Source organism: Rattus rattus, chromosome 14 (assembly GCF_011064425.1).
Source record: "Rattus rattus isolate New Zealand chromosome 14, Rrattus_CSIRO_v1, whole genome shotgun sequence".
Lineage (NCBI taxonomy): Eukaryota > Metazoa > Chordata > Mammalia > Rodentia > Muridae > Rattus > Rattus rattus.
In genome coordinates this window covers 81,516,834-81,532,650 of record NC_046167.1, presented here as the reverse complement: position 1 = coordinate 81,532,650, position 15,817 = coordinate 81,516,834, and the positions used below count along the sequence as shown (strand labels likewise).

Here is a 15,817-nt window from a genome sequence, read left to right as displayed (position 1 = left end):
TACCTACCCTGTGCCCACCTCCCGCCTTCTCTGCTCCCCAGCTGCCCTGCACTCCGCCACCACACAGCCTCTGTGCAGCTCTCTACGGGCTCTCTCTGAGCTCCCTTAGATCTTTCCCCTGAGGCACTTGCTACAGAGGCCATCCGTGACATACCAGCTCCTGGATCAGACACTTCACTCTTGTCCCAAATTTTTGGTCTTCTTTGTAGCAGTCACTGCTGTGCTAGTTATGATCTATTTGTCATTATACCCTATTTATTTTATTGTACCATAAACTCCACAGGTACAAGATCACTGTTATGTTTTGCGTGTACGGTTACTATTAGAAGTCAGCTTTCACCAAAAAGAAATGTTTATTATATTCCAGTTTTGAGTATTTTTAATTATCAAAATGTGAATGTCCTCGTGTTGCATTAGTTTGGGAAGTGGACTATCTCTGCTCATATGTGCTCACGTGACTCTGTGAGCAGGCATCTCACGTGCGTGTGAGTGTTCCTCATTCTTAGAACTGTGTGTAGCAATAGTGAGTACTGGGTAAGAATAATAATCAAACCTTTCTCAAAGACTTCACATCTGAATTCTCACCACTGCACATCAGAGTTCCCACCACTGCACATCAGAGTTCTCACCACTGCACTCAGCACATCAGAGTTCCCACCACTGCACATCAGAGTTCTCACCACTGCACATCCGAGTTCTCACCAATGCACATCAGAGTTCCCACCACTGCACATCTGAGTTCCCACCACTACACATCCGAGTTCTCACTACTGCACATCAGAGTTCCCACCACTGCACATCAGAGTTCCCACCACTGCACATCAGAGTTCCCACCACTGCACATCCGAGTTCCCACCACTGCACATCAGAGTTCTCACCACTGCACATCAGAGTTCCCACCACTGCACATCAGAGTTCCCACCACTGCACATCAGAGTTCTCACCACTGCACATCAGAGTTCCCACCACTGCACATCCGAGTTCTCACCACTGCACATCAGAGACTGCACATCTGAGTTCCCACCACTGCACATCAGAGTTCTCACCACTGCACATCCGAGTTCTCACCACTGCACATCAGAGTTCCCACCACTGCACATCCGAGTTCCCTCCAGTGCACATCCGAGTTCTCATCACTGCACACCAGAGTTCTCACACCTTAAGATCCCAGAAAGGCATGCCACAGTTTAAAACTTGAAACAGCACTGCAGGCTTAAGAGAGCTGGCTTAACTGCAGGGGACCTGTGGTCAGGGTAGTGAATACCGAATGGATAAGCCTATATCCCCACTGTGCACACCTGCAGAGAAAGGTGACACAGTGCCATTAGTGTTTGCCTTAAAGGCTAAGGAAGCAGAACAGGGATGAGAGGAGCCACCAGGAGGTGGTTCTCCCTACAGCCCGGTAGCATCAGAAAAGGAAGACCTTGGCCTCTGTGAGAAGCATGAGGGGTTCTGCTCTAAGTAGAGTTTTCAGGGGCCTCCTGTGGGAACCTCATGAACAAAACTCACAGAGTCACAGAGAAGAAGACAGAGTGATCTAAGTTCATTAATTCATGGTCATTTCCCCTAGTTGGTTACCTCCTGGGCTTGTGAAAAGAAGGACAGACCTTTTTTTAAAAAATAGATTTATTTATTTATTATACATAAGTACACTGTCGCTGTCTTCAGACACACCAGAAGAAGACATCAGATCCCATTACAGATAGTTGTGAGCCACCATGTGGTTGCTGGGAATTGAACTCAGGACCCCTGGAAGAGCAGTCAGTGCTCTTACCACTGAGCCATCTCTCCAGCCCAGGATAGACCATTTTAAAGACAGCGAAGGGGTTGGGGATTTAGCTCAGTGGTAGGCGCTTGCCTAAAACACAAGGCCCTGGGTTGGGTCCCCAGCTCGAGAAAAAAAAAAAAGAACTAAAGACAGCGAAAACCACTCAGCGAAATGCCCTGTTTCCGCCTCCCCTGGTGGAAGCACCATCATCCTTTGGAAGCCTGAGTACTGCTGTACCCGGGAGGGGAGGCTCTGACTAGATGAGCGATCATAAGCTTTAGTCCGAGAGAGCATTGAGGCTATTCGTCTGCCTGCTCATGTTAAAGGGGTTTGTTTGTGTTTGTTTTGTTTGTGTTTGTTGAGGAATTCTGGGAACTTCCGGGTAATTTGGGGGGCAAAAGTAAATGGAGGGAATGGAGAGAAGGATTCTTCTGTGCACCAGACTGAAGAAAACAAACGCAGGGTCCCCATCCCCACACCCCCTTCTTCCTGTGACCTTGCACAGAATGGGAGATAAATCAAGAGGATGGGCATGTTCTCAGGGCATCTGCATTATTGTTGGGCCCCTGAGTGCGATAAACTTCCTCCTGACAGATGCCATTCTGTGGACCTAACCTGTAAATTAGCAACCGACCTTGCTGTTCCATTAAATACATTTTCTACAACTAACTAAAAGCATTTTCAAAATAAAATCCCTTTATTCATATCGACTTAGAGCTATCACACCCAACAATGTCTGGCAGCACAATTTTGAGGTGTGTATTATAGTAACTTACAAAGAAGAGCAAGTTACTTTGTACTTTCCCTTTCCTCATTTGAACTCTGTATGTGAATCCCGGAACAGCTCTGACAGGGTGCACTAGAGGGCGCTGTGTCCTATGTCTTCCTAAGACAGATGGTCTTTGTGGGGACTGCATTTCTATCTAACGGGTGTGAATGGCAGCGGGAGGGCTGCTTGCTCTCCTGCTCTGCTCTGTGGACATTCTCCTTCCCTAGTCCGGGGAATCAGCTTGGTTTTGAGAAGGCCATCCGTGGACAACTGCGCCTCACCTCCTAAGCACCGGTCAGGAATGCTGTTAGCTGGAAAGCTGAGCCCAGCTTCACTGTTGAGGTAGTTCATGGCCCCTCCACTGCCTGTGTCAGAGCCTGCGTACCACTTCTTTCCTGCCTTCAGCAGGAACATGATGCTTATCTACTGAAAGCAAATGTACTCTCTTGAAACAATCCTAGGTTATTGGACACCAGTGAGCAATACAGGAAGCCACTATTCAGTGATGGATATGTACTTTTCAAATCAAAACTGAAATTCTTGATGTATTAGTCTCACATAGACATTGTGACTTGGTAGATGACGATACAGACCTGCATAATACACATACACATATACATCATATACATATACATCATATACATATACATCATATACATTACACATACATGTGCATGTACATGTACATATATATCACATATATACAAATACATCACATATACACATATATCATCTAATATACACATACATATGCATATACATCAAAGTCATAGACATATACATCATACAGATATACATGTACATATAAATATACATACACATACATATACATCCTACACACATATATAAACATCCTATACATATACATAGACATATACATCATAGACATATACATATATATCCTATACATCATAGATGTAGACATAGACATATACATCATAGATATATACATATACATCATAGACATATATGTACACATAGACATAGATACAGATATACATATACATCCTATACATATACATATACATCATATACATGTACATACACATATACACCCTATACATATACATCCTATACATATACATATACATCATATACATGTACATACACATATACACCCTATACATATACATATGCATCCTATACATACGCATACTCTGCAGGGTCCTTCCCTGCCTGGGAACCGTCACTAACTCTTGTAGCCACATGCAGGCATGTGTGTGCATTTGCCTCTGTGACACGCTATTGGCTCACAAGAAGAGCTCGTGGACCCCTTAGCTGCACGTCTGCTGCTGCAGTACTGTTACATGCGGCTCTGCTCTCTCCCGCCCCGAGGTAGTTCAGGCCATCGTTTCCTGGCTTTCTTCCTTAGTCTGATCTCCCCTAGGTATTCTTGGACGTTGTGTTGTTTTATCTGTTTTGGCCTTATAAAAAGAGTATCCTGCTTTATGTGATTTTTTAAAAAAAAATTTTACCCAATTGCTGTCTATTTCTGTGATCTGTACATGTTATGTTTAGTCCATTTATTCCGACTGCCGGGTAGGTTTTGGCTCTGTAATTATGGTCTGGTCTTTAAAATCTGTCTCTGTGGAAGGGCGTTTGGAGTATCCCTGGGTCCACCTTGACAAGTAGTGTTTTCAGAAACATTATTATTGTGCATAGGAAAAAAAAAGAGTGAATTCTCCAGTAATAAAGGTCCATTGATGGGCTTTCCTTTAACATGTCTACAAGCTAGGACAGAGTCATTGTATATCTTTAAAGGACTTAGGCAAAGTTTCGTGAGGGAAATTTCCAAATGATTACTCCAGTTAGTCATTTCTTACTGACCAGCTTGAAGCCAGGATTTACCTCTTCATGAATTTGTACGGTTGTGTTTTTCTCTTAGGCACTTCCCATCAGCAACATTAAGAAAGAATGATGTAGACTATATCACTGGGCCATGGGATACATAGTGATATATGGAAGTAAGTTTTGGGGTGCAGATGGTATTGCTAGATGAGGCCGCCTGACTCAGCTTAGGCAACACGCCAGTTTAAGGGTAGTTTCTTTCCTATCCTGACGTTCTTGCATCTATGCAGCCTTGCTGACATCCCGAATATGCCTTTTTAGGGAAGATGCCACCATTCACTTCCTAGGAACCTGTTACTCTTGTGGAGCACAAAAGAGCAGGAGTAGACAGTGCAGGAAATGTTAGCCCTGTGAAGAGCTGCTCTGGCAGCTAGCCTGACAAGGTAAGCGCATTGCTGAGAATATATCACCTGAGCTAACAACAGCCTCTGGTTCTGCCTGCTTGTGTTTGTTATGTGTGCTGTTTGAGGCCTTGTGAGCAACTCTTCAGTCTGGAGTCACTTCCTCACTTTCAGGCAGAGAAATGGCTGGTTCAGAGATCTCAGAAACACAGTCCAGACACGTGGGAGTTCATTTTTTTTTTATTTCAGTCCCCAGAACTTAAAAATCGGAAACATAAAACTCCCTGGCCCTCCAGGCGGCAGGCAGATCAGAGCCCGCCCATCAGAGTGACGATGAGTCGGAATCAGAATTGTGTCCACACTGATGGCACGTCTGTTAGAATGCATGTTTCTTCAGGAGCAGGAATTTGAGAAGATCTGGCCTCTGTCTCTGCTTACAGGTATGCCGTGGGATCACTGGAGTCACAGTTTTCAATGTGTACATGCGACTGTATGCCAGGGTAAACTTTCTGCAGGGGCAGCAAGGTACCCAGCTTCTCTCCTTTTCTGATAGAACCTTTATACTTAACTGGCTTAATGTAGAAAATTTTGACACAGAAACCTAAAAGAAAATGGAGATACTGTTCAGGCTTCTGTAGCCTTGAGTCAGAAATTTCAAACATGGGGCTGAGGATAAGTTCGTTGGTACATTTGCCCTGCAGGCCCGGGATCTGGGTTTTATCCCTATAACCAGTGAAGACACTGAGAGTTGTGGTGTGTGCTTGTAATCTCTGCCCTGGGGAGGTGGAGGCAGATGTCTTCCTGCTGATACACTCCCTGGCCAGACCGCCAAGCCTATCGGCCATGTGTTGGGCCAGTAAGACATTTTGTTCCAAACAGCCACTTGGGAAACCTGCACGTCAGTGTCTCCTGCAGCTGAAAAGACACACTAGGTATCACAGTGCACTGCTGAGTTCTGACTGTGCTGGCCACAGTGGGATCTGGAACCAGAGAAGTCTCCACAGGCGGGTGGGATGCCCTGGGACCTCTTGAAGATGAACCCTAATACATGGATGCGTTGATCAGCTGGCCCAGTAACCCCCTAGTCTGACTGGAGGAAGGTGGATCATGGGTAATTTGACTGAGACAGCCCCTGAAGACTCATATATTTGAATGCCTGGTCCCCAATTGGAACTGTTTGGAAAGAGTTAGGAGGCATGGCCTTGTTAGAAGAGATGTGTCACAGAGAGTGGTCTTTTGGAAGTTTCAAAGTCTGCTCCATTGCCAGCTAGCATTCTCTCTCTGCCTTGCCAAGGGTTGGGCCGATAGATAACTTGTTCCAAGCAACCATTTTGGAAAACTGCAGATGCTCTGTGTGTGTGTGTGTGTGTGTGTGTGTGTGTGTGTGTGTGTGTGTGTGTGTAATTGGCTTGGAGCTCACCCATTATGCTAAGCTGGTTGGTCAGCAAGTCCTGGGGATCCTCTGCCTGCAACTCCCAAGTGCTGAGGTTAAAGGGCATACCACCATGTTTGGTTTTCGGCATGGGTTAAGGAGGTACCACTCAGTTCTCCTGCTTGAGAGGCATGAATTTTACAGAACAGGCTCTCTCCCCAGCCTCATCTTGTAATAACACATACGCCCATTTCTGTGGTGGTGGGTGGTGAATCTTTGCTGTCTGTCTGTCTGACTGGAGTTAGAACCATTAGAAGACAGTCAAAGGATTTCCACAGAGGTTTAGCCAAGGAGGAAAGGCTCTTCCTAATACAAGTGGTGCCATGGGCTCGGGGCTCAGACTGAATAAAGGAAAAGGGAGGAGGAGCCTGGTGAGCACCAGCATTCATCTCTGCTTCCCGACTGCAGATCCAATGTGAGCAGCCGCACTATGCTCCCACTGCTGTGCTCCCACTGCCGTGCTCCCACTGCCGTGCTCCCACTGCCGTGCTCCCACTGCCGTGCTCCCACTGCTGTGCTCCCACTGGTATGCTCCCACTGGTATGCTCCCACTGCTGTGCTCCCACTGCTGTGCTCCCACTGCTATCTCCCACTGCTGTGCTCCCACTGCTGTGCTCCCACTGCCGTGCTCCCACTGCCGTGCCTTTTCTGCCTGACAGATTGTATATATATTTTTGTCACAGTAAAGGGGGGATGTTCCAGGACACAACTCATCATCAAGCTTTTGAGGGACCCCAAGCCTTTGAAGAGCTATTTCCAGGCTGTTTTCTGTTGCTCAAACAGCAGCGATTGGTGTCCTTAAACTGTCTCTGCAGTGATACCTCCTAGCCAAAGCCAAGGTCAAGGCGGCTAAGAGATAACAAAGTAACCAGTTTCATCCAAACCTTCGCAATCCTGTGACCCTAGAAAGGACTAGATGGGTGGCCTCCTAGAGCCTTACTAGGTATCCTCACCTGCACATATACACATGCACAAAAGTAAGTAAACAGATGTCAAAAATGGAAGGGAAAGGAAACCGAAGAAGACGGCACCAGAGGAAAACAGGCAAGGTGTTCTGTGGCCTACACATACACACACACACACACACACACACACACACACACACACACACACACACAGAGTGCAAGAGGGACCCCACTGATAAAGCTAGTGTGCACACTACTCCAGCTTCCGTCCTCAGCACCACAATAGGCACTTCCTAGCAACATCCCCTTCCCACCTACAACCGGAAGCTACTGTAGTGTCCATCAAATGATGGAACTGGAATATGTACAATACAAGAATGAAGGTAGGCCTTTGGGGGTTTTAGGCTCAGCTCACTAGCCTGCTTCTGTTATCAGGAGTGTCCTCTCCTTTTTTTTTTTTTTTTTTTTTTTTAAATAAGTTTTTTTCCTTGTTTTCCAAAAAAAAAGAATAATCATGGAGGTAAGAACACGGGGGTGGGTTTCACAACCGCGATAGGTAACTCAAGGAACTTCCTTAGAAGTAGTGCAGACTGCTTAATTTCCACTTGTCCTTCTAAACAGGCCAGACTAACTTGTGCTGGTGGTTAGTGACTGTCCTTGCAGGGAGTAGCGGTATGGTGCCAGCACAAGGGGCATCTGGGGGCGCGCGGAGGGGGGGGTGTCCTGTTCAGTCTTGTTGCCCAAATGTAAAAAGCTCGTGGAATTCCACTCTTGCATGGTGGACAATTTCGTTCACTTGTTGGGTCTCAATAGAATTAAAAAGACAGAAACAAAACAAATCAAAGAGCCAATGTAGTCCCCGGGGATGGTCCTACCAATCAAAGAGCCAATGCAGTCCTTAGGGGCAGTCCTACCAATCAAAGAGCCAATGTAGTCCCCGGGGATGGTCCTATCAATCAAAGAGCCAATGCAGTCCCCAGGGGCGGTCCTACCAATCAAAGAGCCAATGTAGTCCCCGGGGATGGTCCTACCAATCAAAGAGCCAATGTAGTCCCTGGGGACCGGTCCTGCCAATCAAAGAGCCAATGCAGCCCCTGGAGACCAGTCCTACCAATCAGAGGCATTCGGAAATAGTTCACATTCAACTGCTGCGAAAGTGTCAATGTTAGTGAACTGTGGGATGCTGGTAAACGGAAGAGTGTATGGTCACTACTGTGGATACAGTTCTGCCCGGACAATCTTCTAAGCAAAGGTACCTGGACCACCGAAGGGGACAGCCAGTCAGGTCACTTATAGAGTTTGGTGATCTTTTTACATAGGCAGGCTTCAGGGAAACAGGGGGCACCTTCCATCTTGTGCTTGGATTGTCCTGCATGTTCTAGATCTTACGATCTTGGAAGAAACATGAAAATTCTATGAATGGAGCCTGCATTAAAATAACTAAGCCTCGGCACCTGGACCGTGTCCCAGGTCGATACTCATACCTCTTCCCGACAGTCGGACGCCATCATTGATGGCGTTTTTGTTCCTATAGGGTTTCTCCTGGCCCACTATCTTCCCCGTGAATGGCGCATACACCACAGATCCATCTGAGCACAGGACGTCCACACCTGGATGATGCCTTTGGGTTCTAGAATATAAAGAATCACCGTCAGAGGGGGTGTCCCAGGGAAAGATATTGCTAGGATTATGCTCTTAGGACACAGCTCGCAGCCTTGAGCATCGAAACTTGAAGCAGCCAGAAGATATTGCAGTGCCCAGGATATTTTACTGTTTAGCCTAGTTTTAACCCCTCTGTCCACATGTACTAATGATCACATTGTAAAGATTAAATAATTTAAAATCATATTTGATTTACAATGAGACGTAGATGATAATGATGATAATGTCTAAGGCATATAATAATATAATTATTATGTGGTATTTTGAAAACAAAGTGTACAAATATATTTTCTTGACCCCTTCAAGGCCTTTTATTGTTCAGTGTTAGGAATCAAACCCAGGACCTTGTGGGTACTAGGTAAGTGCCGTACAAGTGCGCATGTCATTGGAACCTCAGGAGTGTGACCCTCATCTGAAAGGGATCAACACAGTCTTGCCTGCCTAGGGTCAGCCTCTGTTGTTCAAATTCCAGAACCTTGGCCAGTAACAGCAGGCTGAGTGCATAAAGGAATCCAAAGGCTGTGTCTAAATGTAGCCTTTACTGTCTCCAGCTCTGCTGGGTGATCAGCCAGTTCAAATTCCTATCTGTAAAATGCAATACTATGGTTTGGTTTTGCATATAGGAAAGCTGGGTGGGACAACATGTGGAGAATTTGAGAAGGAACAACAGCAACAATAAAAATGACAACAACAACAACAACAACAATAGCATCATCAACACAATAACAATAATAACATTAGCAACAACAATAACAACATTAACAACAATAAAAGCAATAACAATAACAACAATAAAAGCAATAACAATAACAACATTAGCAACAATAGCAACATCAACAACAATAGCAACAATAATAACAACAGCAACAATAACAATAACAACATTGTTGTGATTCCTTTCCCTTCTCTCCGGCTCTGTCTCTAGTGCAGACCCCATACTTGAAGCAGGATTTCGGAAGTTGCTCCGAATACAGTCACTGTCGCACATAGCACTGGCTTCCAGTCTGCCAGAGGGAGGTCATTGTGGGGTCCCTAGGAAACACAGGACACAGACAATGCCAAAAGAGAGGAACCAACAAGTGGCAGCTGTTTTCGATCGCTCCTACCTTTGAGCAGAGTACTGTCCACAGCCATAGCTGTCACATGTCCGGATCTCATTGGAAGATCTGCTGGCACATATGTTAGCCCATGGTCCTGCCAGGGCTGCAGACAAGAAATGTGAGAGTCATGAGCACCTGTGACCTGTGTCTCTCCTGTGTGTCCCCCTGGACACTGGGGTCTAATCCCCCCTCATTTGGTTAGTTTCTCCTGTGGATAGCAGATTTAGATATAGAACATAGTCCCCGGCTATGTAATTCTGTGGCATATGAAATACTTATTTATAAGCATGAACCTTCATCATATCACTGCTCGAAATCCTTCATGAATACAAGGTAGAAATTGTGCTTTTCAACTTTCCTTTGCCTGTTACCAGACCTGGGGAGCACTATGCTAAAGCAAAGGAAGGGAGCACGGACAGACCTCAGGAAGCTGCGTGAAATGTTTTATAATCAGGGCTAAGAATGGCATCCACGCAAATGTCTGACACACAGACAGACTTGCCAACTTTAGACAGCATGAACTAAATCTCATATTTGCAAAACGTAGAAGTGGATATTTGAGACGTGACAAAACCACAAGCCACAGTGAGCCTAAAGTGAAGCCCAGAGGATGCTGGGAAGGGAGCAGAGATGATTGTATGAAGGTCCTGAAGAATAAACAGTGAGAAGCACTGCCTCTCTCACCACATTTTGTGAAAACGTTAAGTGAAGCTCACCCCTTTAATATCATAAGTAATATCAGTTTTATGGAATTCCCTGGTTCTCAGCATTAATATTCACAGGGGTACAGTTAACAGTTTTAACTTTTAACTTTAAGCAAACCCAGTTTGCTTTAGCATAGTGCTCCCACTTTGAAGCAAAAGCAAGAGCCTACTGATTTAGTGATTGGTTTTCTTTAAAGTCTCTCTCTCTCTTTCTCTCTCTCTCTCTCTCTCTCTCTCTCTCTCTCTCTCTGTGTGTGTGTGTGTGTGTGTGTGTATGTGTGTGTGTGTGTATTCTGTGAATAAAAGCTACAGTATATTCATTGCTGTAACTTCAGATATGAGTCTCAAAGCCTTCTAATGTGGAGCTAAGCTTCAAATGGATGTTATGATCAGGTTATAGCAGGATGGAACCAGCCTCATCCCGGGCAACTGAGGAATCTAGTGGGCAGCTTATTAATCTGTTTGTCTTGCCTGCTGGGAGCACCAAGGGACGGTCCCATCATCCCAAGCTGGCCTTAGCATCAGGAACTTCCCACATCCGAGTCTTACATGAGACTTTCACCTTCTAGGGTTTTGGAGGAGTGGGCTGGGGGTGGGTTACTGATTAAGTTCCAGGCAAGGATTGAAGGGGTGTCAGAGTCTCCCTGCACCCTGTTTATATTCCCTGACTGAGGACTCAGAGCATCAGGAAGAGGCGGTGGAGAAATCCAACTGCTTCACCCGTTACGCCGTTCCAGCCTACTCCAACTTCAATTACTAATACCAAATTTTATGTCACATTCTATGATTGACTTCTAAGCCTACGCCTGAAATCGGGCGTAACCCGGGTATATAACTCTTAAATTAGCGAGGATTCTAACGTTGGGCTTCTGACTTACCAGTGGAAATCAAAGCAGCTGACATGAGGATTCTTGTGGGAAACATCTGGGTTCTGCTTCCCGTTTCTTCCTCTGGTTAGAATTGCTCCCATGCACACACGGTCCACGACTGAGTCCACCTTCTCTGGTAATTCAGCTTTGGAATCCCGCGTTTCTCCGAGATTTAGTACGAGACACGGAAAACAAAACAAGTCAGGTTAAACTGTAACATTCTGTGGAGAGGGCTGTCTGACCGCACAGAGACCTCTGCCAAAGCCTTTGATCTGGGGAAGCCGCCAATGCTATCAGAAACACTGATATTAACTATTAACAGGAATGATAAAACTGGGAGCGGAATGATGTCTTCTGCTTGGGGCTGGAGGGTGATGGCGGTATAGTGATCATGGTCACCAGAGACCTTTCTGAGGATCATCCAGGTTGACGGTAATATTGGAGGACTCTCATAATCGCAGCGTATATCTTAGGTGTGGTGGGTATTCAATTGTCCAATTAGACTTCAACTACAAAAGATCTATAGATAATATTGACAGTTTCATAAATTGTTTCTTTTGAGCATGTGATTTCAAAGGCTTATAACGGTGGAATTAACACCTAAGGAATCTGTCAGTAGAGGAGATCACAGTCGAACCGTGAACTTACATAAAGACTATATATGTTAATATAGTTAGATCCTAAATAGACTATTGAATGAAAAAGCACTTTAAGGATTATGCATTATATACCATATCCTTTCTTTAAATCTTCCAAGCAAAAAGTGTTGCCCTTCGTGAGTATGGTGTGTATAGCAATGACACAAAAACACGCAGCAGCACAGCCCAGAGAAGAGGAGCATACTGGGTGGAGAGTCATGGCTATGTAAGCTCTAAAATATTTTGTTTCTGGAAAAAAAAAAAAAAACAATGGCGTTTGCAAAACATTAATTTATCCAATTATTGGAGACCCGGATGCAACGTTCTCTGTGTTTCTTACTTGTAATTAGCTTTTCCGAATCGGAATTCTCACATATGAACTACGAGCTACCCTTAAGGTCAGACAAGGACTAGACTTTTCCATGAAGCCTCCCCGCTTGCATACCTCGTCAGTAGCTGTAGGAAACTTGTGGTAACGCTTCCACAGCTGCAGCCACACCCTGTCCTGTCTTCCCGGACACTTCCCCAGCCTTTGGTTTTGGCTCAGCTCTGTGGCTTTGACCAAGTGAGTCAGAGGTAACGGTATGTCCTGCAGCCTGACCTGCTTTCTGTCATTGCACTCTGCTTCCGGTGTCCTGCCAGTGCCAGGCTGACAGGCTGCCCCAGGACACAATAAGGAGTCACATGCAACAGGGACTCACAGCTGAAGGCAGCCCAGGACACCCCAGAACAGTGAGTAATACTGGATGCAGCGTGAAGCCATGGAGGCCGCAACGGTAACAAAACCGTGCGGGCGAGGCTGCACTGGACTTCACACAGCTTTTCTCGGAGTGCGGTGTGCACGGTGCCACCACAGTGCAGGCATCACGGAAATGAGCCTGAGCAAGAACAGGAATAGATCACTGGGGAGAATCTAGAACCAGGCCCAGATGCATACAATTTACAGCACACAGTAGGGACACCACTTCAGGCCATCGCGGAAATGATACAGCATCAGGGTGACATCTGGAGGGAAACAAAAGCGTGGTCTGTACATCAAAGTGGACCAGTATTTCCATGCAAAAGAGGAAGGGAGGGAGGGAGGGAGGGAGGAAGGAAGGAAGGAAGGAAGGAAGGAAGGAAGGAAGGAAGGAAGGAAGGAAGGGGAATTGCAAACCATGAAATTCACATAAGATTTTTTTTTTCAGTTTGGAATAGATTAGACCTTGTAAGTCCCAAACCCCAGAGGCTGAAGGAACTGTTTGCTGATAGGTTGTTGGAGCGATAAAGAAAATAATATCCTGATGAAGTCTAATAGCCGGTCGACAATACCTGCAACATAAGGAGATACGTGTATATTATATATATTCATCCTCAGGAGGAAGAGCGCTCCCCAAGCACCCACGATGCCCACAGAACTCGGTTCGATTCCCAGCACCTCATAAAATGGATGTGGCAGTATAAACCTTTAATTTCAGCACTGAGAGATAGAGGCAGGGATAAAGAAGTTCAAGGTCGGGTTGGGATTTGAAAGCTCAGCTGCAGAGCGCTTGCCTAGGAAGCACCAAGGCCCTGAGTTGGTCCCCAGCTCAAAAAAAAAAAAAAAAAAAAAAAAAAAAAAAAAAAAAAAGAAGTTCAAGGTCACCCTAGACTACAGTCTGGGTGCACACATGTTCGCTCTATCTCTTCCTCTCCATACACATAGCACACACACAATCCATTTCCTAACCAGCCATTCATGTATGTGTATATGCATGTGCTTGTGTAAATGTATATGTGCATGTGCTTGTGTAAATGTATGTGTGTATGTGTCTGTGTCTATGTATGTTTTTATGTATATGTGTCTGTGTCTGTGTTTATTTATATATGTGTGTATGTGTCTGTGTCTATGTCTGTGTATATGTTTATGTATATGTATATGTGTATGTGTCTGTGTATATGTATGTGTGTATGTGTATGTGCATGCGTATGTGTATGTGTTTATGTATATGTGTATGTGCCTGTATCTGTGTATGTGTATATGAATATGTGTATGTGTATATATATGTGTATGTATGTACATGTGTATATATTGAGTTATTTACTATTTAAAGCTTTGATTTGTTCTTTGACAGCTCCAAGCACGGAGGTAGTGCATCCTGACTGCTATCACCCCCTCCCCATTGTAAGCAAACCAGCAGGCAAGGGAGCAGAGGTGTCCGTGGACTTCACAACAGAATGGATACAAGTCACTGACAGGTGGTGGGCACGAGCAGCTTCTCTTACAGATGGTTACAAGGCAGGGGAAGAGTTTTGCCTGTCAGATAGGCAGAGCTTGGAGACTTGTCCACCAGCACACTGACTTGAAGATAAAGGACAGTTTGACCTTTTCACAGGACAATTTAGCAACACTGTCACATTTTCAAAGGCCCCAGACCTTTTCTTCCTGTGGTTCTCCCTCCCTCCCTCCTTCCCTCCCTCTCTCTCTCTCTTTCCTGCAGTTCTTATTGACCTTTTCCAACCCATGTTTCTCTCTGAGACCCAGCAGCTCTCCAAGCTGAGGAGGCGATGGTACGGGACTGTCTTTCAGACCCAATAAAGGACTTAGCTTTGCTAACTGGTCTAGAGAAACTAGGCCTGGGTCAAGAGGGAGAAGGCTAACCCTGTGACGTCATCAGCCAGGTCATCAGCCAGGTGCTGACTGCGGGAAGCTGTGCCCATGAAGAGCAGCGCAACCCCAAGCAGCAAACGGCAGCGTGGGTCTTGTTCAGAGATTAATCAGAGGAGAGGTGAGCCAAGGAGAGTGCCACTGCTCCGTTTAACACCAGTGGGGCATAGTGGGATTGATCGCTTATGTAAAAAGAATCCCTTGTGGATTTTACAGTCGTTCCCTTTGCAGGATACATGGGGAATGTGTATGAATCTCAAACTGGCTTCAAATTGACTTCAAAATACCCATGGGTCTGAAGCGTGGGCATGTGTCTAAACATGACGTCACAGGGATAGTTATTGAGGGCGGGGAATGGCTTCTAGGACTTTGCTACACTGTACTCTACAGTTACTTTATGGTTAGATCTACATACGTGTGACCTGGGCAAACCCCAGGCTTCCTGCTGGTCCGCTCATCCAGAGCCCACTCAGACGAACTTGCCTAAAGCTGTTGGCCCACTGCCTTCTCACCATGTGCATTCAGAAATCTAAGCTGAGGCCAGACCCTCTCTACTGAAGTGTGTCTACCGTAGTCATTCTCAGAGAAAGACACACGGGTTGGGGATTTAGCTCAGTGGTAGAGCGCTTGCCTAGGGGAAGCACAAGGCCCTGGGTTGATCCCCAGCTCCGAAAAAAAAGAACCAAAAAAAAAAAAAAAAAAAATTGAGAAAGACACACGGGATGTATGCCGTGCTTTGGGGACTGGGATCTGGTCATAGCGATAAGACCCTACCTTTTCAGCAAGTGCCCTACTCCCCCAGACACACGCACCCAGGTGGAATGGGGACAGTTGTCCTGTGCTGCCCTGGGTGGCCATGCATGTTCTTTGTTTATCCCGTCCTTATCTCTCTCTATAAAGCTATTAGCCAAGTCAAATCATCTCTTCTTGGAAATTGTCCTGATTTTGCTCCTTACTTTTCAGAAGTAGCTATATTTAATGTTTTTATTATATGAGCATTGCGTGCTTATAGCAAAACCCATCCCCAAATATTAGCCAATCTAAAACCAACGTCCATAACCATCTGGGGCACATGTACCCCCCCATCCCCTTGCCTCTCTTGTCTGGAACCCCAGCATTTTACTATGTGTGTTCTGTCATTAGCGTTAGCCATAG

General features: G+C 45.5%; 1 protein-coding gene across 1 annotated transcript; it reads right to left on the bottom strand.

Annotated features, from left to right (window-relative positions):
- Window positions 1-4,964: 4,964 nt before the first annotated feature.
- Window positions 4,965-11,602, bottom strand: Lect2 (leukocyte cell derived chemotaxin 2). Its single transcript, XM_032885231.1, has 4 exons — window positions 11,408-11,602; window positions 9,832-9,928; window positions 8,548-8,693; window positions 4,965-5,327 (listed from the first exon to the last, which is right to left on the bottom strand). Exons 1-4 carry the CDS (start codon window positions 11,451-11,453, stop codon window positions 5,161-5,163), a joined length of 456 nt encoding a protein of 151 aa, XP_032741122.1. The 5' UTR covers window positions 11,454-11,602; the 3' UTR covers window positions 4,965-5,160.
- Between the last annotated feature and the right edge of the window lie 4,215 nt (window positions 11,603-15,817).

Excerpts from the sequence above, each read along its gene's own strand:
- Lect2 (XM_032885231.1), bottom strand. The coding sequence starts at position 11,453 with ATGTTTCCCACAAGAATCCTCATGTCAGCTGCTTTGATTTCCACTG. Across the intron at positions 9,929-11,407 it reads AGCTGCTTTGATTTCCACTG|CCCTGGCAGGACCATGGGCT; the intron begins GTAAGTCAGAAG and ends TCTTGTCTGCAG. Across the intron at positions 8,694-9,831 it reads GGACAGTACTCTGCTCAAAG|AACCCAAAGGCATCATCCAG; the intron begins GTAGGAGCGATC and ends TTTATATTCTAG.